Genomic DNA, 22,111 nt, shown 5'->3' on the forward strand with positions numbered 1-22,111 from the left:
CAAGCGAAAAGTTGATTGAAAATAATGTGCAAAATGAAGATTTATTGCCGATTGAACTTGTTCTAAAAATTGAAAATATTTCATCCAATCTGCTGGAAATTTGCAGTTATTTTTCTTCTTTTTTATACTGCTGCTTGGTCTAGACAAAGATATCCATCTTGTTTGAGTTGACGTAGCAGAAATGGATTTTCGATTACTTATAAATTGTACATAAAAACTACTGAACAAAGTTTTCAAATGATCGCCGATTGTTTGTTTATTTCTATTGAATGTAATGAAAGAGCACGAGAAATACGAATGAGGGTCATTCCGATTTCGTAGTTTGCTCGGGAGACTCCTGCTCAAAACGGGAGGGTTGGCAGGTATGATATGAGATATTATTTATTTTTAAAATTAAATTGGAACAATAGTCTATTTTTACAGAATCCATGACAACTCACCTCATTGTCAAATCGCCCAGACCACCTTGCCCAACTTTCTATCAACTTGCCACACTTTCTACCAAGATTCAAGTATTTATTAACCAATCATGTTGACCAACTCACACTTATGAAAAGGGTTAAATCCCGCTGAATTTGGGCCTAACAAATTGCCCCACTTATGAAAGCTAGTTTTAATCTCGATAATTTAAGGCCTACTAACTCGCCCCACTATTGAAAAGATGTTTAATCCAGATGAATAAAGGTCTGCCATCTTGCCTTGCTTATAAAAAAGAATTAAGTTATCCTGAATCTAGGCCTACCAACTCGCCCCACTTATGAAAAGTGGTTTAATCTTGATGAGTAAAGGTCTGCCAACTGGTTTTTATACAACCGCAAAAAAATTTTGTGGTCGTATATTGGTATGACGTTGGCGTCGTCGTCGTCGTCCGAAGACACATTGGTTTTCGCAATCTAACTTTAGTTTAAGTTAATGGATCTCTATGAAATTTTACCATAAGGTTCAATACCACAAAAGGAAGGTGGGGATTGATTTTGGGGGTTATGGTACCAACAGTTAAGGAATTAGGGGCCAAAAAGGGGCCAAAAATAAGCATTTTTGTAACTTCCAGACATAAGTTGTGTGTTAGTGAATGGATCTCTCTGACATTGTACCACAAGGTTCCATATCACAAAGGGAATGCTGGGATTGATTTAGGGGGTAATTGCCTCCAAATTTTAGGAATTAGGGGCCAAAAAGGGGAAAAAAACAAGCATTTTTCTAGCTTCATGACAATAACTTGTGTGTAAGTGTATGGATCTCTCTGACATTGTACCATAAGGTTCCATATCACAAAGGGAATGCTGGGATTGATTTTGGGGGTAATTGCCTCCAAATTTTAGGAATTAGGGGCCAAAAAGGGAAAAAAAACAAGCATTTTTCTAGCTTCATGACAATAAGTTGTGTGTTAGTGTATGGATCTCTCTGACATTGTACCACAAGGTTCCATATCACAAAGGGAATGCTGGGATTGATTTTGGGGGTAATTGCCTCCAAATTTTAGGAATTAGGGGCCAAAAAGGGACAAAAAACAAGCATTTTTCTAGTTTCATGACAATAACTTGTGTGTAAGTGTATGGATCTTTATGAAATTGTACTACAAGGTTCCATATCACAAAGGGAAAGCTGGAATTGATTTTGAGGGTAATTGCCCACAACGTTTAGGAATAAGGGGCCAAAAAGGGGCCAAAAATAAGCATTTTTCTAGTTTCCAGACAATAACTTGTGTTCAAGTGTATGGATCTTTCTGAAATTGTACTGCAAGGTACCAAACCACAAAGGGAAGGCTGGGATTGATTTTGGGGGTAATTCCCTAGAAATTTGAGGAATTAGGGGCCATAAAGGGGCAAAAAAACAAGCATTTTTCTAGTTTCAGGACAATAACTTGTGTGTAAGTGTATGGATTTTTATGAAATTGTACTGCAAGGTTCCATATCACAAAGGGAAAGCTGGGTTTGAGTTTGGGGGTAATTGCCCTAAATGTTTAGGAATTTGGGGCCAAAAAACAAGCATTTTTCTTGTTTCCAGACAATAACTTGTGTTCAAGTGTATGGATCTCTCTGAAATTGTACAGTTCATACATGTGAACCTCCCGACGGGAGTACAATAATCCCATTTTCAGGGGTCTCCTCCCGACCTCCCGTTGAAGACAAAAAAATCCCGTGTATGAAATATTTCATGAATGAAAAATTTCAGCCCAACATATCTGGTGTAACTGACATTACTGAAGTTATATTTTACCTGTAAATCAATTAACATGCATAATTATATGGCCGCACTTGTCACCTTGGGTGTCAAACTGCCGTTGTGTAATAAAACTTTGTTTATTTAAAATGAATGTTGGGTTACTTCCCTTGATTTATCCTGTTTTAAGTTACTTTCCTTTAAATAGTATAAATAAAATATAAATTGAACAAATAATCATAAAAGGATGGTAATTAAATGATTTTAAATGTTTTAGGACAAATAAAAAAATAATAATTTGAAAATTATTTGGGGGTTCTATACTTCCTTTCAAGGCTTAAATTGAAATTTATATAATAACTATGACCCATGATTACAGTTTGAATGCGTTACTTATCATGCATTAAAAATCTACTTGCATAAAGATAAAAATAAAAGATCTACTTGCAGATAGATAAGCAAATGTTCTGATTGCAATGAATAATGGTAAAAAAGATATGACCTAAAAAATTACTGAAAAAGAAGAATGTTAGATTGAACAAGTTGAAAGTTTAAAAAGATAGAGAAAATTTATAAGTACAAAGGTACTATAAACATAATACATTCGGATGGAAAGTTGAAGAAAACACACTTTAACAGACAATTTCTACAGCACAGGGTTACATTTACGACAGAATTTATGTCGATTAAAAACATCCTGATCTGAGTCCTAATCTCCAAAACTCCTGATCTTAGTTTCACAGTCCATCACATGTATGTGTACTGCAAGGTACCATACCACAAAGGGAAGGCTGGGATTGAGTTTGGGGGTGATGAATCATAAGGGGGTTCAAAAAATTTTGGGGTTTTTTTTTTTTTTCCTTTTTTTCTTTAAAATTTTCCATTTTAAATTGGTTATTTCTGATTTATATATAAAAGCAAATAATAATGATATGGTTTGAATAGATAAATTAAAAAATTTTAAGTTCTTAGACCACATTTATTCTGTGTCAGAAACCTATGCTGTGTCAAATATTTAATTACAATCCAAATTCAGTGCTGTATCAAGCTTGAATGTTGTGTCCATACTTGCCCCAACTGTTCAGGGTTCGACCTCTGCGGTCGTATCAAGCTGCGCCCCAGCGGAGCATTTTATTTGTCTATTGTTATTTTAGCATTACAGTTAAGTTGATTGTGAAGATTAAACTCCTTTTCATAAGTGAGGCGAGTTGGCAGGCCTTTAGTCATCATGATTAAAATCCTCTTCCTAAGTGGGGCGAGTTTGCAGGCCTTTAGTCATCAGGATTAAAATCCTTTTCCAAAGTGGGGCGAGTTGGCAGACCTTTATTCATCTGTATTGAACTACTTTTCATATGTGGTGTGAGTTGGTGGCCTTAATTCATTGTATTTTACTCTTTTTATACGACCGAAAAGTCGTATATTGGTATGACATTGGCGTCGTCATCGTCGTCGTCATCCGAAGACACATTGGTTTTCGCACTCTAACTTTAGTTTAAGTGAATGGATCTCTATGAAATTTTGCCAAAAGGTTCAATACGACAAAAGGAAGGTTGGGATTGATTTTGGGGGTTATGGTACCAACAGTTAAAGAATTAGGGGCCAAAAAGGGGCCAAAATAAGCATTTTTGTAACTTCCAGACATAACTTGTGTGTTAGTGTATGGATCTCTCTGACATTGTACTGCAAGGTTCCATATCACACAGGGAATGCTGGGATTGATTTTGGGGGTAATTGCTTCAAAATATTAGGAATTAGGGGCAAAAAAAAGGGGCAAAAAACAAGCATTTTCCTAGTTTCATGACAATAACTTGTGTGTAAGTGTATGGATCTTTCTGAAATTGTACTACAAGGTTCTATATCACAAAGGGAAAGCTGGAATTGAGTTTGGGGGTAATTGCCCAAAACGTTTAGGAATAAGGGGCCAAAAATAAGCATTTTTCTAGTTTCCAGACAATAACTTGTGTTCAAGTGTATGGATCTCTCTGAAATTGTACTGCAGGTACCATACCACAAAGGGAAGGCTGGGATTGAGTTTGGGGGTGATGAATCATAAGGGGAATAAAAAAATTGGGGGGGGGGGGATTTTTTTTTTCAATTTAAATTGGTTATTTCTGATTTATATATTAAAGCAAATAATAATGATATGGTTTGAAAAGGTAAATTAAAAATTCTTAAGTTCTTAGACCACATTCATTCTGTGTCAGAAACCTGTGCTGTGTCAAATATTTAATCACAATCCAAATTCAGTGCTGTATCAAGCTTGAATGTTGTGTCCATACTTGTTCATAAGTGGGGCGAGTTGGCAGGCCTAAATTTAGTAGGATATGACTTCTTTTGGTTAGTGGGGAGAGTTGGCAGGCCTAAATTTAGCTGGTCTTAACTCTTTTTCAATTAGGGGGGGGGGAAGGGTTGATAAACAGAGTGGTGCAAGTTGGTAGAAAGTGGGGCCAGTTGGTAGAAAATAGGGCAAGTTTGTAGAGAGTGGGGCCAGTTGGTGGAAAGTAGGGCGAGTTGTCTTGCTTCCATTTTCACATTACCGACTTTTGAACCCGGAGCATATATTTGTTAATGGTCACCCTCTATGTGGTAGGACATTCTGGTACTCCGTCAGCTAAGAGCAACTTAAAAAGTTAAATCAAGCTTACAAGAGGTAAAATTTGAAGAAAAAATTTAATAGCTTAATTTTTTCACAAATTGCACTGATTGGTTGTTTGATTTTACTTTTAGTTGCTCTTAAGACCAAGTACCAGAATGTCCTATCACAGAGAAGGTAACCTGTCAAAAAATTATATACGGGTCAAAAGTCGGTAATATGAAATGGTCTATTCATAAGTTCATAATTTTTTACCCACACTTTTTGACGATATTTTTTCATTTCAGTTTTTGTCTTACCTGTGACTTTCGTCACAGTATGTGAGACAGAGGGATAACAATCCGGCGGAGACAGCATAAACCATTTGTATTAAGCTTAATATTTCAGAGGGTAGAACACCTGGAGGCTTCATACCTAGTACTGTAAACCGGGAAATTTTTGCGATTTGCATGGTCAATCTAAATTCGTGCCATTTTGAATTTCCGATTTTCAGATGTCGCAAAAAAAAATTAATCAATGATTTTAAAACTGCATACTTGTTTGTGTACCGTTAATTAGTGAACGGTTTTAATCATGTTTAAACGATCAACATGCAGAATCGGTATCACAGCCTCCTAAAAAATTGTGTTCAATCTGTCAAGCATGTGTTCTGTTTGTGTTTCTGGGCGTTTAGTTGCACTTCTTTGCTTAGTTTGAACTCCTTGTTTGTAAACTTTCATCCTCTTTGTTTTACAGCAAATTACATAATCTGTGCATTTATGTTGGTATTTTTAATTTCAATTTTAAATACTTATTTGTTAATGAGTAAATGTGTTTAAACATGCACAGTTAAATATAATCATGATAATATCACCAGAATAAAACTATTCACTTTAATAAGATTTGATAAATGGACAGGGAATGCAAAATGTCCACTTAAACCATAAAGAGGTTATAATATGATCTATTTGATTTATTTTTACCAAACAGAGAATCTTTGTATTATTGATAATCCCTGAAAACATTTCAGGGAATTTGTAAAATTAATTCTTAAAATTTTCAGGGATTATATATGTGGGACTCTAAAGTGCGATGGGGACGCTAAAACGCGATGGTCACACTAAAGTGCGATGGTCTACGCTAATGTGCGATGGTTTGATACGCTAAAGTGCAATGGTCTGTGCTAATAAATGGCACAGGCTTTAGTCAGGTGCCTCAATATGCTAAGGAGCGTTTTCCCAGTAACAATGGAAATCAACAAATATGATAAAGCGGATTACCGTAAAAGTGACGCTGTGTATAAAACACTTTGAAAATAATATTTTCCAGTAGTTCGGTAAAATAAATGAATAAAGTAATGTAAACTAATTTTTGTTTGTTGAATGTACAGTGGCAAATATCACATGCATATACAGGAAGATCATACACATGACCATTTGATCATTTATACTGAAATCATTTTAGTATTTCTACTATTTATGTTAAGGTTGCAAAATGTAATTTAACTAAAGAGGAAAAAGAGATTCTGGAGATGGCTCATTTGGACCTTGGGGAATTTAATTTGTCCAAATATGATTTAGTAGCTCCTCCTATTTTGTAATTCCATGTTATGAACTTGCGTGAAATAAAGTCTACTTTTTTTTACTTTCTAATGCAATCATTCTATAAAACACTTTTTACAATATGGTTCGTCATTTCTGTTATAAATATGGATATACGTCAACTAGACAGTAACCCAACGACCAGAGGTGTTGTATTATAATATAATTGCTACACCAAATGTCATAATGGTAAGCAACTATAGGTAACCGCATGCTTTTAAAGCGAGCATTGGCTAACACCGCATAGTATATTATAAAGACCAATGGGCCACAAAAAGACCACAGTTAAAAACCTGATTTATATACAAAACAAAAAACGTGAAACAAATATGAAATACAGCAAAAAACGACTACCACTGAATTACAGGATCCTGCCTTGAGACAGGTTCATAAAGTATATAATAGCTACTGCAATGTAACCATTACACTTTTTTGACAGCTATCGTACTTTAGATATAAAAATGAGACAATTATCCACCCAAGACCGAATTTCATTGATATATGCAACTAATAACTGTACGGCCTTTTACGATGAGCCTAGGCTCATACCGCATAGCAAACTATATAGGGCCACACAATGACCAGTGTCAAACAAATCAAAAGAAAAAGACATCGGCTTGATTTATAAACATAATAATAAACGGAAAACTAGACTAATAGGAACACAGCAACAAACAAAAACTATTGCCTGAACCTCATTCCCATTACACCATCGCACTTTAGCTTGTCAAATAATCCCACTTTAGCGTTTGACACCATAGCACTTTAGCGTATACCATCACACTTTAGCATGACCATCACACTTTAGAGTACCATCACACTTTAGAGTACCACCGCACTTTAGAGTCTACATATATAATCCCTGATTATAAAACTTCACTGTAACATATATCATGTATATGCTGACCTGTAATGTCATAAATAGATGTATACAATGTATTTTTATTCGTAGATCTGACATGATTTGGAGGACAGATCCAGATGACCAAAACAGCACAAGCAGCATTACCGGAGCTACAAACAACAACTATGAAGACAGATGATAGGAAAGAATTGAAGGAGAAAGGAAAGAATTTCCTAGCTGGAGGTAAGAACATCTTTCACAGTTTTTAGATCTGAGAAGTTTTATAAGAAGCATGTGTCATGTGATTATATACAGTATTATGATTGATTGAATTATAACAGTTGGTGATCTTGAAATATTTGGGACCAACAAGTGGTTTTAATACCATTTTCTTTAAATACACAAATAAAATGTGTGCTCCCAATCACAAATCATCTAATGTCGATATAATATGTTCATTTTTTTCAGACATACTCTTGTATTCCTCACTTTGTTCATTGAATTTAAAATCTTTCAGGAAAGAAAAAAAAAGACAGAAATGTGTTGTCACCTTCAGGTTATTAATCAAAAATGGGCAAAACCAGCTCACATACACATTTACCTCAGGATGATTCCGGTCCAAAAATGTTGAAATAATTCATATATGTTTTAAACATTCTTTTATTGTGAAGGAAATAAACCTTTCTCAGAATCAGTTGGTATTTACCTGGCAATTTAAATTTGTGCATCTGTAGGGAGCTGTTTATCTTTTGTACAACCTAATTACTAATTAGTCAGTTCCTATTGAATGAACTCCATAGAGAACAACTGCTATTATTAAATCAATGGGAGAGTTCCTTTTGCCAAAATTTAAATAGCCAGATAAACACCAACTGACTCTGGGGAAAGATTTCATTTCCTTCACAATTATATATTTTCCAAAGCTATACTTATAATTAGAGTTTTTTTTTGTTCTGGGAATAAATACATTAACAGAATTTTGAATTGATGAAAGAAGTTTGAAGTTTTGTGATATTAGACTGAATAATTTCTTATATTAACTATCCCGGTTTAGAATTATTTAAACACAACTAAAATATTAAATCGTATATCTGTTAATTTTCAGGTATTGCAGGCTGCTGTGCCAAGTCTTTAGTTGCTCCTCTGGACAGAATCAAAATCTTGCTTCAGGCTCACAACCATCACTATAAAGATTTAGGTAATTACAAATCTTTAGAGTCATTCTTTTAAGTCATATGATACTCCAAATTTAAAAAGAAGTTGAATATGTTTTATATTCTCAAAGGGCTAAATTTACTGTATAATATGTGTACATGGACTGACTTTTAAAAGAAAATCCTTGATCTAATACATATCTTCAGAAATGTAATGCTATTGAACTCTTGTACTCTGATTTGCTGACAGATTTTCTGTATGCAATGACCTTAACCATGAGACCTCTTGTTAAAAATGTGACAACTGCAATGGATAAGTGCAAGGGGGAAACTGTGATGAAAGAAAAGGTAAACAAATGGGTAAACAAATGTGGAAGTGAGATAATGCTAATTGATTCTGAAAGGCAAATTTTATTACACCAGATCATTTAACAACTGTACGTTTTTATGACAAAGTTTATTAAACAAATGAAAACCCATGGAAAATACCAAAATAAAAAAACAACAAATTAACATTGCTCTGTCATCAAATTTATTTTTCACATGGTTTATGATTCTGTTTTGATTGTTTATCAAGGTCATGATTGGAAACCGGAAGTTAATTAGCAGCCAAAGTTTTTTCAATCAACAATCACCAATTGTGATTTTTTTTTGTCAATTCGATGTTATGGTTTTATGATAAATGTAAAAGAAAGTGCACAGTGACTGGGTTTAGTACATATGCATGCATTGGTTCAACAATCTCCTTATCATTAAAATTACAAAAACTTGTTTCATTTGACTTTAATTCAAAGAAGAGTGAAAATGGCATGTTGTATTCTTCAATATGGGACATCATATTTGAAGTCCCTATTCAGATCATTTAGCAGTTGAACTACTGCTAGATGTATTATTCACCTGCCTATAAAAGTTGTGTTAATACAATGAACTCCATTTTATGACATTCCTGTTATTTGCATATAACTGATATTAACACAGGAATTAAAATCATATGACATTTTTCTTTTTCTTCTATGTAAACAAACTGCCTTAACAAGTAAAAACACAGAATATCTTTCTATTCTTGAAATAAATTGTTAACACAGAGGTATGTGTTGCCTATGTAACAAAATCATAATTTAAAAAAATTGATGATACAGCTGACAGCTATAAAATTTCTATATAAATTCATATTAGGATAATCCCAATATAATTTCAGTCAGCTGGAAATTTTAACATTGTTTTTAATTTATTATAGGTGTTTGGTCAACTTTATTGAAAGTGAAATTAAAGGAAAATATTTCTGGTCTATACAAAGGAAATGGTATCCATATGATCAGAGTCTTTCCGTATGCAGGTGTACAGTTCATGGCATATGAGAAATCTAAAGAGGTATTATTACCTGTATCACCAGGTCTAGTAACAGGTCCACTCTTAACTATGTCTGTCCAATTTTAACACATAGAGGGTATCTAGTTTGTGTAATGTGTAACTCCTTTGGTTTTACTACATTATTTAAACATAACCAAGTAATTGCACAAAGATTGATGATGTGCACCTCCTATTTTAGACAGATTTTAATTTTTTTTGTCAGGTTTACCCATGTGTAAAACCTAGCTTTTTTTTTGTGGTAATAAGTTTCATAACATTTGATTGTATAAGTTTCATAACATTTGGTTGAGGCAAACTCAAGTTAGAGAACGGAAACCAATTTTGGGACGTACGGACGGCGGCGGAGGCATTAAGTTTTACCCTTGTCCGTCTGTACGTACGTACGTACTACATACGTGCGTACGTCCGTACGTCCAAAAATTGGTTTCCGTTCTCTAACTTGAGTTTGCCTCAACCAAATGTTATGAAACTTATACACAATGCTTATTACCACAAGACACAGATCAAGTTTGAATTTTGGTGGCATCACTTTAACCGTTCTAGAGTTATGCCCCTTTATAAATGGAAAAAATTGCAAAATGTTTAGTTTCCGTTCTCTAACTTAAGTTTGCCTCAACCAAATGTTATGAAACTTATACACAATGCTTATTACCACAAAACACAGATCAAGTTTGAATTTTGGTGGCGTCACTTTAACCTTTCTAGAGTTATGCCCCTTTATAAATGGAAAAATTGCAAAATTTTTATTTTCTTCTAAATATCAAGTAATTTTTAAAATTGGAGTTATCTTCCTTTGTCCATAATTATAGTTGAATCAACTACAACCTATGCTTTATACAATGCAATGTTTAATTTTGACTTCCACTGATAAAACACAGATCAAGTTGAATTTGGGTAGTGTTACTTTAACCATTATTGAGTTATGCCCCTTTATAAATTGAAAGATTGCAAAAATCCATTCTGTAACTTAAGTTTGCCCCAACCAAACATTTTGAAACCTATACACAATATTCATTACCACAAAACTAAGATCAAGTACAAATTTTTTTTTCCGTTTTCTAACTTTAGTTTGCCTCAACCAAATTTTATGAAACTTATACACATTCATATGAAGAAGACATAATCTTTCAATCATTTTAATTGAGGTCTGGAGCTGGCATGTCAGTAACTGCTAGTAGTCTGTTGTTATTTATGTATTATTGTCATTTTGTTTATTTTCTTTTGTTTCCTATTTTGACATCGGACTCGGACTTCTCTTGAACTGAGTTTTACTGTGCGTACTGTTGTACGTTTGTTTTTTCTACATTGGCTAGAGGTATAGGGGGAGGGTTGAGATCTCAAAAAACATGTTTAACCCCGCCGCATTTTTGAGCCTGTCCCAAGTCAGGAGCCTCTGGCCTTTGTTAGTCTTGTATCATTTTTAATTTTAGTTTCTTGTGTATAATTTGGAGTTTAGTATGACGTCCATTATCACTGAACTAGTATACATATTTGTTTAGGGGCCAGCTGAAGGACGCCTCTGGGTGCGGTAGTTTCTCGCTGCATTGAAGACCCATTGGTGGCCTTCGGCTGTTGTCTGATCTATGGTCGGGTTGTTGTCTCTTTGACACCTTCCCTATTTCCATTCTCAATTTTACAGTGCTTATTACTACATAATACAGATTAAGTACCAATTTTGGTGGCAACACTTTTACCATTCTTGAGTTATGTCCCTTTATAAACATAAAAATTGCTGAATTTTTCGTTTCCATTCTCTAACTTTAGTTTGTCTCAACCAAATGTTATAAAACTTGTACACAACCATTCTAGAGTTATGCGTGTTTACAAATAGAAAAATTGCTGAATTTTTAGTTTCTGTTCGCTACTTAAGTTAGCCTCAACCAAATGTTATGAGACTTACACACAATGCTTATTACCTCAAAACTCAGTTCAAGTTCAAATTTGGGTAGCGTCACTTTTACCGTTCTTCAGTTATGTCCCTTTATAACTATATGATATGCAAGCGGGGGCATCATCTGTGTCCACATGTGGACACTATCCACATTTATTTTGTCATTGAATGCTTTAGAAATACATACCATAGTTTATGTCATCTGCATCTCCTACAGTTTGTCTTCAAAACTATTCAAACTTTGCCAAGCGATAACACAAACTTGAAGCTGTGCACTTCCTATTTTAGACAGATTCAAAAACTGAAAATAGTCGCACAGTACTAGCATTGGTATCATCACATCTGACTCGTCTCTGAAAGGTCAGCCCGTTCTCAACTGTGAAATGGCCAGTGCACTGTAAAAAGAAAGGAGAGACGTAAAAAATAAGAAATAAGAAGGCAAACAGCACAAGGAGGTGATGAAGGGAAGCTTGGTCCCTTTACTATGAGAATTTTTGAAGTACCATTTGAACAACCCCATTTGTGCATTTTAACAATAGACAACTCTTACACTTGAGAATTTTTAATCCTTTTGTTGTTGAAGGCATTCCTTTTGAACAGCTTTGTGCAATGAGAGGGTCGATATGGTAATTGTTTTGTTACAGTTTAAAGCTTATTGGTCAAGAATTGACAAGTCATTATACTATACACTGTATTATGTTTTGATATATTGTTAATCAATTTATCATATAGAAATTAACTTTGGTTTCAGTTTTTTATGAAACTGGTTGAATTATATATCATTGTTTAACTATATATAATACATGTACTATCCTTTCGTTTACTTGAATAAACTACCCTTTGATAATAATCATGATTATGATCAAGACTTTCCATTTTTAACTCTCGTTAAAATAGAAGACCATTTTATATCCTTTTCTGTAAAAGATACTAGAGAGATGGTCGTTGGACAAAATAACAAAGAATAAGATGAACAGTATGATGAGCAACATTCCATATTTTTATAGTTGCTGATAGTTAGCAAAAATGAATAAATGAATTAGACATTCCAGTGTAGGTAGCTTAATGTTTATCCTGCAAATAAAGAATGTTTTACAGAAAGTATCTGACAAAATACAGTATGCAGGCATGGATTTTATGTTAGGGAGAACCTGAGAATTAGAAATTAGAAGACCTTATTTTGACACAAAATTGGATGAAGTTTTACCTTTATTATATTTAGAAAAAAAAATTATGAGGGGTGGGGGGGGGGGGGGGGGGGGTGGGGGGCAGGGACTCATCCATCAGAATCAATACCTATGTGTTGTATCTGTTTGATTTATGTATACCTTTAAAAAAGTATTGTAGTAAACAGTTACTTTGAATTGCATTCTGGTATATGTTTTTGGTGTAATTAGTCCATTCTTTTGCACTATAATTTTTATTTTTTGCAGATAGTCAAAATGTATTTACATAATTATCCACAAATAGGGAAATTCTTAGCAGGATCTATGGCAGGTAAGTCATCATGTTAATTGATAGATGTTGGGTGAAAGAACTAATCAGCCAATCAAAACTAGTTACTCACCATGTCAAAAAGCTCATATTTTATACAGAAGTTACCAAAAACATTTTGTTTCTCTGAATCTTTATTTAAATTTAATTTTAAATTATTAAAACTGAAGACAAACCTTGCATTTTAAATTTGAAAGCTGCCTGTAGAAGAGAAATAATGTATAAAAATGATGCAGTGGTAGAATCTTTTCCAAATTTCTATTGTCCTGATAAATTGTCCAATACGAGTTTACAAATTTATTATTTTTTAAGGTTTCACTGACTTTTACTCTATTAGAGACAATTGAAATGTAAACAAGGAATGGTAATTTGTATGTTTCTTCAGTAGCAGTTTCTTATGCTGTGTGAACCTTGAAAAATTGGTCCGTTTGCTTTTTTGCACGAGAAATCACTTAGATATAAAGAGGTATTAGGTATTTGTAAATCAGACAACAACCCAACAACACAAACAACCAAAAGAAAATGTTTTTTTTTCTCATTTATTGTTTTGTACATAAGTTATCTTGTTTAAATTGATTTGCATATGTCATTTCATTGGACTTTTATAGCTTACTATGCTGTATGGGTTTTGCTCATTGTTGAAGGTCATACGGTGACTTACAGTAGTTAACTTCTACATCTATTGGATCTGTCATGAGGATAGTTCTCTCATTGGCAATCATACCACATCTCCTTATTTTTATAACTAATCAGATTAAGTTATTGAATAATACATACATTAAATATGATTTTAGGAATATCTGCTGTGTCGGTTACATACCCACTGGATATAATCAGGGCCAGAATAGCTTTCCAAGTAACAGGGGAACATCTGTATATTGGACTGACTGATGCTGCTGGATGTATTGTAAAACAGGATGGTATAATGGGTCTATATAGAGGCATCACACCTACACTCATGGGAATGATACCTTATGCAGGTTTGCAGTTATTTATTCTATGGTATAAAAAATTATGATTTATAATATTGGTCAATGAAAACAATGTCCTCAAAACATCCGAAAAAAATTTGTAGAGGTTTTATTGATAAGTACAAACCAACAACTTAAAATACTGAAGAAAAAAATGTGGTATAATTCAAAAGAATTGACAAAGTTGTTGTTTTCCTTATAAGTGTTCATGGCCAATTTTAGATATCAATTGTACCATCAATTGGTGCTTGATTTGTAAAGATGTTCAGAAAAGTGTCCCGATACAACTATACCAGTAGGGACTAAACTCAGCCATGTTCATCTTTATGATCATTCAAAATATTGCTGCTGTAATTTAACAGATAAACTGTGATTGAAAATTTAATATGATTATGAAAATAAAGAAAAGGGTTCAAAAATTGATGATACTTCTAAGATTATTGATGGTTTTTGAACCATACCTGCCAACCCTCCAGTTTTGAGCGGGAGTCTCCCGCGCAAACGAGGAAATTACGGAAATATACTGCTTGCCGGAACGCTCCAGCGAGGGAGTATATAATCTCCCGCTTTCAGATATTTTACCTGGAATGACCTGTGTTCGTAATTCTCTGGCTTTTTCATTTACTGTCAATAGAAATAAATAAACAATCGGCGATCATTTGAAAACTTTGGTCAGTAGTTTTTATGTTCGATTTTTGAGTAATCTAAATTCATTTCTGCTATATCAACTCCAACAAGATAGAGGTCTTTTTCTGGACCCAGCAGCAGTGTAAAAAAGAAGAAATAGATAACTGCAAATCAAAATGTCATGCAGATTGAATGAAAGATTTTTGATTTTTACGATTAAGTTCACTAGGCAATGAATCTTCACACATTTTGCACATCATGTTCAATCAACTTTTCGGTTTCTTCTGGTGGTCTGTATGATGTTTGAAAGCATGCTTAGTGTGAGACTCACAACAAAATCAAAATATGGAATGTTATGAGACTTAGAGCCAGAGGTATTGAAAAAGGCAAAAAAAAAAGAACCCACCTTGTATAGATTATAACCATGAATTGAAGAAATAGAGTATATTTATTAACTCTTATTGGTGTTTTGTAGATGAATAAGTAAACAGGTCATATATTTAACTTGAAAATGTTGTTCGCGCAAAATCTCCCCCTCTGCTGTCATAGCTGAGGGGGAGATCTCCCTCTTTGAAGGTTTCAGAGGTTGGCAGGTATGAGTTTTTCCAACAAGAGGGTGTTTCTCAGCTACAATCTCTTCGAAGGGCGATAGCCCTGAGATGAAATGTAGCTGAGAAACATCCTCTGTTTTGAAAGACCATTGATAATCTGTTTATCACTGTTTTCCTAGGTAATGTCAGTGACGTAGGCTCATGAGGTCATATATCTCTTTCTACTCAACGGAGAAAAACCCATATCACTCGAGTGGCGTGCTCTGAAAAATTATAACAAAAAAGATCAAAGCAAAAGATTAGAAAATACTGATAATTTAATTAAAACTATTTGTGCCAAACATAATAAAATGTTCATTAGTAGGGCTTTTACTAGGTTGTGTTAAAGAGAAATCAATCACATTGTATTGAGATTTTTTCAACCTGAAATAGGTTAACAAATGTATTGATATTCATTTGCATAAGGTTGATTTCTATCAGACTCAGCTCATTTGTTAATAACAACATCTAAGTTACAACATGCAGATAACATACTATGAATTCTTTCACATTGTTAACAAAATAAATAAAACAATGATTGTTTCTTAGTTTTCCAAAATAACATGATATGATAATCCTGAATTAATAAGGTTTTTGTTTACCCATAATGACTTCGCTTGTCTGATTTTTGCAGTAAAACATGAACACAATTAAAATTATTATTCAAAGAGTTTTTTTTAAAGCTATACCCTACATTTCAGGTACAACATTCTTCAGTTTTGAGACATTAAAGGGAATGTGTGTTGAGTATTTCCCAGACTTATTTGGTAAACCTTGTCCTCAGGATACTGGTGGGATTGTACTTACTATTCCTGGTAAAAGTCTTTGTGGAGGATTAGCTGGTCTGATTGGTCAGACTGTATCGTAAGTTGATTTGCATAGTGTTAATAAGGGGAATGAAAACAGAGACCTTTTAAAATATAAAGTGAGGCCCATGACAACCACAAATATTTGTATTTATTTGTAATACTTTCAACATACTTTGAATTACCAGAAACTTATTTAGGCCCCACCCTGCATATAGGACATAGGAGCCCTATAGTTTTCTCCTCATACATCTGTCTGTCAACTTTATTTTGTGAAAGCAAAAACTTTAATTTGTATAGTTGTTGTGCATAATATGTAGATATGCATATTATTTTGTGTGAAAATTGGGGTAAAACATTGTTTTTACTGAAGAAAAAAAAAAACACAGATTTTGAGATACATTATACTGTGCTAGAAATTCAATGAAAAATTGATATTAATTTTAATTTGCCATTCCAAATTGTTTTAAAATTAATACAATAATACATAAGAACTCATTGTTAATATGTAATTTGTTAAGCACTAAATTTCATGTTTAGTTTGTAAAACGAAATAATTACAGAAAGTGTTGGGGTATAGATTTAATTTTCAATAAATGTATACCTGTAGATAAAGTGAATTGACCACATTAAATTTTGTGAAAGAAATATGCAGTACATATATAGACAATATTGGTTGGTCGACAGTATATGTCATCATAAAGGTTGTGAAAATAAAGACATGATAACTATTTATATAAACTATTCAAGACCCAGTTATATATAAAAAGAATAGAACAGTTAGAACCAACTAGCTGTCTTTAAAAGTCTGTTCTGTATTTTTTTTCTGATAAGTATTTGCTAGATAAATTTACTGTCTTGTTTTCAGCTATCCGTTTGATGTTGTGAAGAGGAAAATACAGCTGTCAGAAATGTTGCCAGAATCTCATAAATATAATGTGTAAGTATATTATCAAATTAACAAAACATTAAGATGTTGTTGCTAATTCAAGTTTCAATATCAAATTTTTATGATGTCAGAAAGCTGAGATACCCTGGTATTCTGTAGAGTGAAACAAAATCATATTGAGATGTATGGAAATGTTTAAATGAACCAACAAGTATGTTATGTAGAAGATTGTAGATTATCTTTATTGTCAACTGATCCATAACTACAACTTCAGAGATTATATAGATGAATTCTAACAATGCTAAATGGTCAGGGTGTTAACTGTTGTTCATGAATCAAAACTAATGGTTTAATCCACCATTTTCTACATAAGGAAATGCCTGTACCAAAGTCAGGAATATGACAGTTGTTTTCTATTTGTTTGATGTGTTTGAGCTTTGAATTTGCCATTTGATAAGAGACTTTCCGTTTTGAATTTTCCTTGGAGTTCAGTATTTTTGTTATTTTACTTTTTTCTACATAGAGAAATTGAGAAGCCTTAATTAAATGAAATTGATACCATAGTTCATCAAGTTATTTTTAAATCTCAATTGAAATATTTTTTAACATGAAAGTGTTCTGTAAATGATATTATTTTCTATTATGTGATTTTAGGAATGACTGATCTATCTGTCCTTGACTGTTTATTATAAACACAGAACTTTTAGTTAGCTTCCTTTTAGTTTGTTATGAACAGCAGTTGTGTATTTGTAGATAAAAGCAATTAGAATTCTAAGGAATTTCAGAAATGAAAGTAAGGAATTAAGAAAGACAAGAAAACACTGAAAAAACAAACTTTGATAATACAATCCTTATTAAAACGCTTTTTGGATACACTAGAAAGACAAATAGGTCTGCTCTCTGTTTAGCCGTTAGTTAAATTGAGGCATGTGTTGTAATTCTTCACTGGAAGGTTATCATCTCAACCCTAAACATTGATTTCAACATGTCCACAAATATGGCTTAGCTGGTAACTCAATTCTTAGTCATGGAGTTTAGAAATTGCAATTTAGATAAAAAGTACAGTGAAACCTGTACAAACTGAAAACCCTCGGAACTTGGTGTTATGTTAAGGTTTTCACATGTGTTGGGATTGAAGAGGTATATGGATGTTGATAGTTTAAAATCATTTTGATGCTGACTGAGTGATGACGGACACCAAGTGACAAAACAGACAACAATTGTGTCATGTTGATTGCAATGTTAAAGATAATAAAATGAGATATATGAAAAATATTTTTTTATAGATGCAGATAGACATAGTAATCAAATGCAAGTTCATCTGTCAAGCTCCTTATTTACAAATTAAAAATGTTGGTATGGTTTATGTCCGATCCAGGCATTAAACTTAATGGTCTGGCTAGTCTACATCATCGTCTGATTCAATTAAATTTTCCCCTGTAACTTCACTGTTCAAGTCAGATTCCCAATCATAGTCAAATGTTGACTTGGTAGTTTAATTGTCATCAAAATCTAGTTTCTATTATCTGCACACTCTGGTCCTTTGACTTCAACTGTTGAACTAAATCTGAAAACGGAACGTCATCATCCGGGTCTTCAGACTCGTCTGCATTGGATGGGCTCTCTAAAGGGAAACCCCAATTATGAAAACATTGAGCACTGTGTTTATCTTTATGCTTGAGAATGTCACAAGCAGTAGCTTTTACCGATTCCATTTTCAAAATAAGATTGTTTAGTGAATAATTTGAAATTGTCTCTGAATCTTTTAAAATTAATTCCAATTTGCATGAAAGAGTCAGAGAAAGTCCCATTCTTGCCCTTTTCTGGGCTATGAAAATGGTTATCATTTTCAATTTTATGTTTCTTGTTAGGAGTTGTATACATGTACATTTACAAGCTAATTAGATTATAAATATAGATTCTTACATTGATACCAGTGGATTATCGGATTTATCCAATCAAGATAGTTAAATTATCAAATTTGAAGTCCGATTTAACTATCTAGATTGGATAAATCTGATAATCCACGAGTAACTATGTAAGAATCTGTTTCTCTAATGATTAAAAAATAAATTTTTATATTTTGTTTAACGAAAATCCCCTTTGAGTGCCTTCCACATTCCATGAAGTTGTCAATTTCGTTAACACCTGTTGCCATATTTTGATTCATCTAGTGTGCTGATAAAGGTTATGACCCTTAAATGCATCCAATCATACTCTGAGATCATCGGCAACCACACGTTGATTAAATTTTTTTATACAATGGGTTCGGAAAGGGATAAATTTCCATAGAATTAGAGAAAAACAGCTTATCATGAAATTAAACTTCAAATAACCTCGGGATCCTTTGTCAGTATGTGTTTGTTTAATCCCTCATGTAAATAATTGTAAATACTTTCATTGTTTTAGATTTAAAAGGTAATCTTATAATACGCATTCACTAACGAGCCTTCAAAAAGCGTTCAGAATTTGGTATCAGCAGGCAGTGTTCCAGCTAGGATTTCAAAAGGGCAGGGTGCCAATCCTGAAAAAAGGCATTTAACGCGTGATATGATAATATGAAAAGGGCATGTTTTAATAAAGATTATAATCAAACATTGTTTGTTCATTGAATCACTGGTTATAAATATACAAGAACAACATCATTAGCCCAGAGAAAAACTATCTTTCTACTTTTTAGGCTGAAAACTTATCAAGCAGCTTGTGACACAAGTTTTAAATCATTGCTTGGCACAGTTAAGCTTTATATGCAGTATTTTTGTGAAAAATGTCCTGCTTCATTCTGTTTCTATGGTCTGACACACTTTACAAGTTTCACCTTTCTACCTTTTCTGTGCTTAATGGCAATACAGCACAAAACAGCTGTAAATGCACAATGTCAGGATATAGTGAACAGTGAAAATTCGGATTGAAAATAAAAATACAGAAAAAGATGACCAAGGCACCCTACCAACCCTGCTACTAAGACCCTCTTTAACTTTTCCCATAACTCAAAACACCTAAACATATAAATTCTAAAGCCAGAAATATGAACACATATTTTGTAATATCTTAGTAGGTTACTCAATGCTAGGAAAAATAAGATTGAGTTATCTTTCTTTATTTGGGTGTGCTCCTTCGTTGGAGGATAATAAACAAGTACGTAGAAGATGTAAATACCATCAACAATATGGCGGCCGATTTTGTTATTTTCGTATAAAAAATGAAGGCAGTCAATGAAAAATACGTCTTAATTTGCTATTTATTTCATGGAAAACAATAAGAGCAATGTTTTTAACGAGTTGATAATGGTTTTCGACTTTCTGCAGGGCTCGACAATAACGCTTGTCCGATTGTCCAGTACCAGAGGAAAAAAAGGTCGGACAAGTAAAAGCTAGATCAAGGTTGTCCAAGTCAAATCATTATGTAGAAAATAAATTAAATCCAACTTTGATGAACAAAGTAATAAACAAAAAATAAGAAAAGATAAAAACAAATATTAATTTGACATGTTTACTTGCAATCGATAATTTAAAACTGGTTCTTTGACAGATACTTTATAACAGATAAAACGCGTAATATTATCGGAAAATAGTCTTAGATGAAATCAAGAATGCGCTTTGTAGATAAGGTAACAAAACAGTTCGGCACCGACACGGAAACCAATCCTTCCATGTTTAATAGACAGCATGGCACCGTAGGAAACATTTGGACCAAGCCAACCAGTACCTCATTTCCCTACCCTTTTCTGTTGCTTATAATAAATATGATAAATTTTATTTAACAAAAATATTTTTTAAGATAAAAAATGAAGAAATTAATGACCATAAAATTCACAGAATCATATTTGATCATATGTAGACAAAACAATACTTGATTGCGTTTGAATAAACATTTTGATATATTAAAATCAAAGCTGTTTGTAGTAAGGCATTAATCATAATAATCAATATTTTACCAACATGAAAGACCATGATACAAACCAAATGAGTGTAGACTGACAGGCCTACCAGACTGTGCCTCATGTGCAGAGTCTGATGAGACTTTGGCATTGATGAAAACTAGAACCTAAATCCTGTGACATGACTTGATTCAGTTGTTCTCGACTCATAACTCATATTTTTGAAAAGGATATGAAGAGATATAAATCAAATTCTATTCTTATGTTCATTGAATCAACTTAAAATGCAAAAAAGGTTAATATTAAGATTTTTTTTGGACAAGTTACAATTCCATTCGGACAAGTAAGTTTTGATGTGTACTTGTCCTATTGGGCAAGTTGAAAAAAAAGTTATTGTAGAGGCCTGTTCTGTCAATTACGTTTTCTCCATGAAACTTCGGTAAACATTGCTAATTGTGCCCAAGTTGTATGAACATTTCTTCAAGTTCAAAGACAAATGCTGACTGACCGATTCTATTTGAATGAATTAATGTTGATGATCATTAAATGACCCATCCAATAAACGGATTACCTATAACAACAGATTATGACACCTGTTGTAACCGTTGATTAGCTTGGGGTCGTAAACAAAGTCATATACTTGTCGCCAGGTAAATTTTCGTAATTGGCTGATCATATCAATACGAACAAAATAATATTCCAATCGATCTTCAAAAAAGGCAGGGCGCCCTGCAAACTGTAAAAAGGGCACAGGGCGGCACTCAGGAAAGGGCGGGCGGACCGCCCTGTGAAAACGACCTAGCTGGAACACTGGCAGGGTTTGATTTGTTCAGGTTGAATAAACAATAATAAGTAGGGAAAATTTTATGAGACTTTGGAAATAGTTCGGCTTAAAGTGAAATTCAGTTTTATCAGGGTTTGGTTTTCCCAGGTTTCACTGAAATTCAATATAAAAATGGAATTAAAGAATGAGTTTCCAAAATTCATACATTTATGAGACCCAAACCATTGAAGCTTTCAAAACTGGTGGTGAATAAAAGAAAAAATGCTTTTACTAAGTTTTTATGACTGTAATTTGTTCTTCTATTTTGTGCACAATCTAATCAGTAGCAAAAATAACTGTGACAAATGTTACCACATACAACTTACAAGGTTGACACTGGCATATATCTACTAGATGTCCTTTTTGGGGGTTTGTTTGTTGTTTTTTTTTTTCTGTTGTAACTGACATTTACATTTCTCAACTCCTTCTGTTATT

General features: G+C 33.2%; 1 protein-coding gene across 5 annotated transcripts in view; it reads left to right on the top strand.

The window, feature by feature from the left end:
- LOC127708492 (solute carrier family 25 member 16-like) overlaps positions 1-22,111 on the top strand; it is a 29,354-nt gene that overhangs the window by 673 nt on the left and 6,570 nt on the right. For all 5 annotated transcript variants that reach the window (XR_007985281.1, XR_007985280.1, XR_007985282.1 and 2 more), the window contains exons 2-8: positions 7,289-7,423; positions 8,286-8,378; positions 9,572-9,705; positions 13,030-13,093; positions 13,885-14,070; positions 15,980-16,142; positions 16,953-17,024. Coding sequence is in view for 2 of the 5 variants with exons in the window: in XM_052213380.1 (XP_052069340.1) it covers positions 7,318-7,423; positions 8,286-8,378; positions 9,572-9,705; positions 13,030-13,093; positions 13,885-14,070; positions 15,980-16,142; positions 16,953-17,024 (818 nt within the window). In the remaining 3 variants the exon portion in view is untranslated. The remainder of the gene's footprint in view (positions 1-7,288; positions 7,424-8,285; positions 8,379-9,571; positions 9,706-13,029; positions 13,094-13,884; positions 14,071-15,979; positions 16,143-16,952; positions 17,025-22,111) is intronic.

The sequence above is a fragment of the Mytilus californianus genome, unplaced genomic scaffold (genome assembly GCF_021869535.1).
Source record: "Mytilus californianus isolate M0D057914Y unplaced genomic scaffold, xbMytCali1.0.p SCAF_7, whole genome shotgun sequence".
NCBI lineage: Eukaryota > Metazoa > Mollusca > Bivalvia > Mytilida > Mytilidae > Mytilus > Mytilus californianus.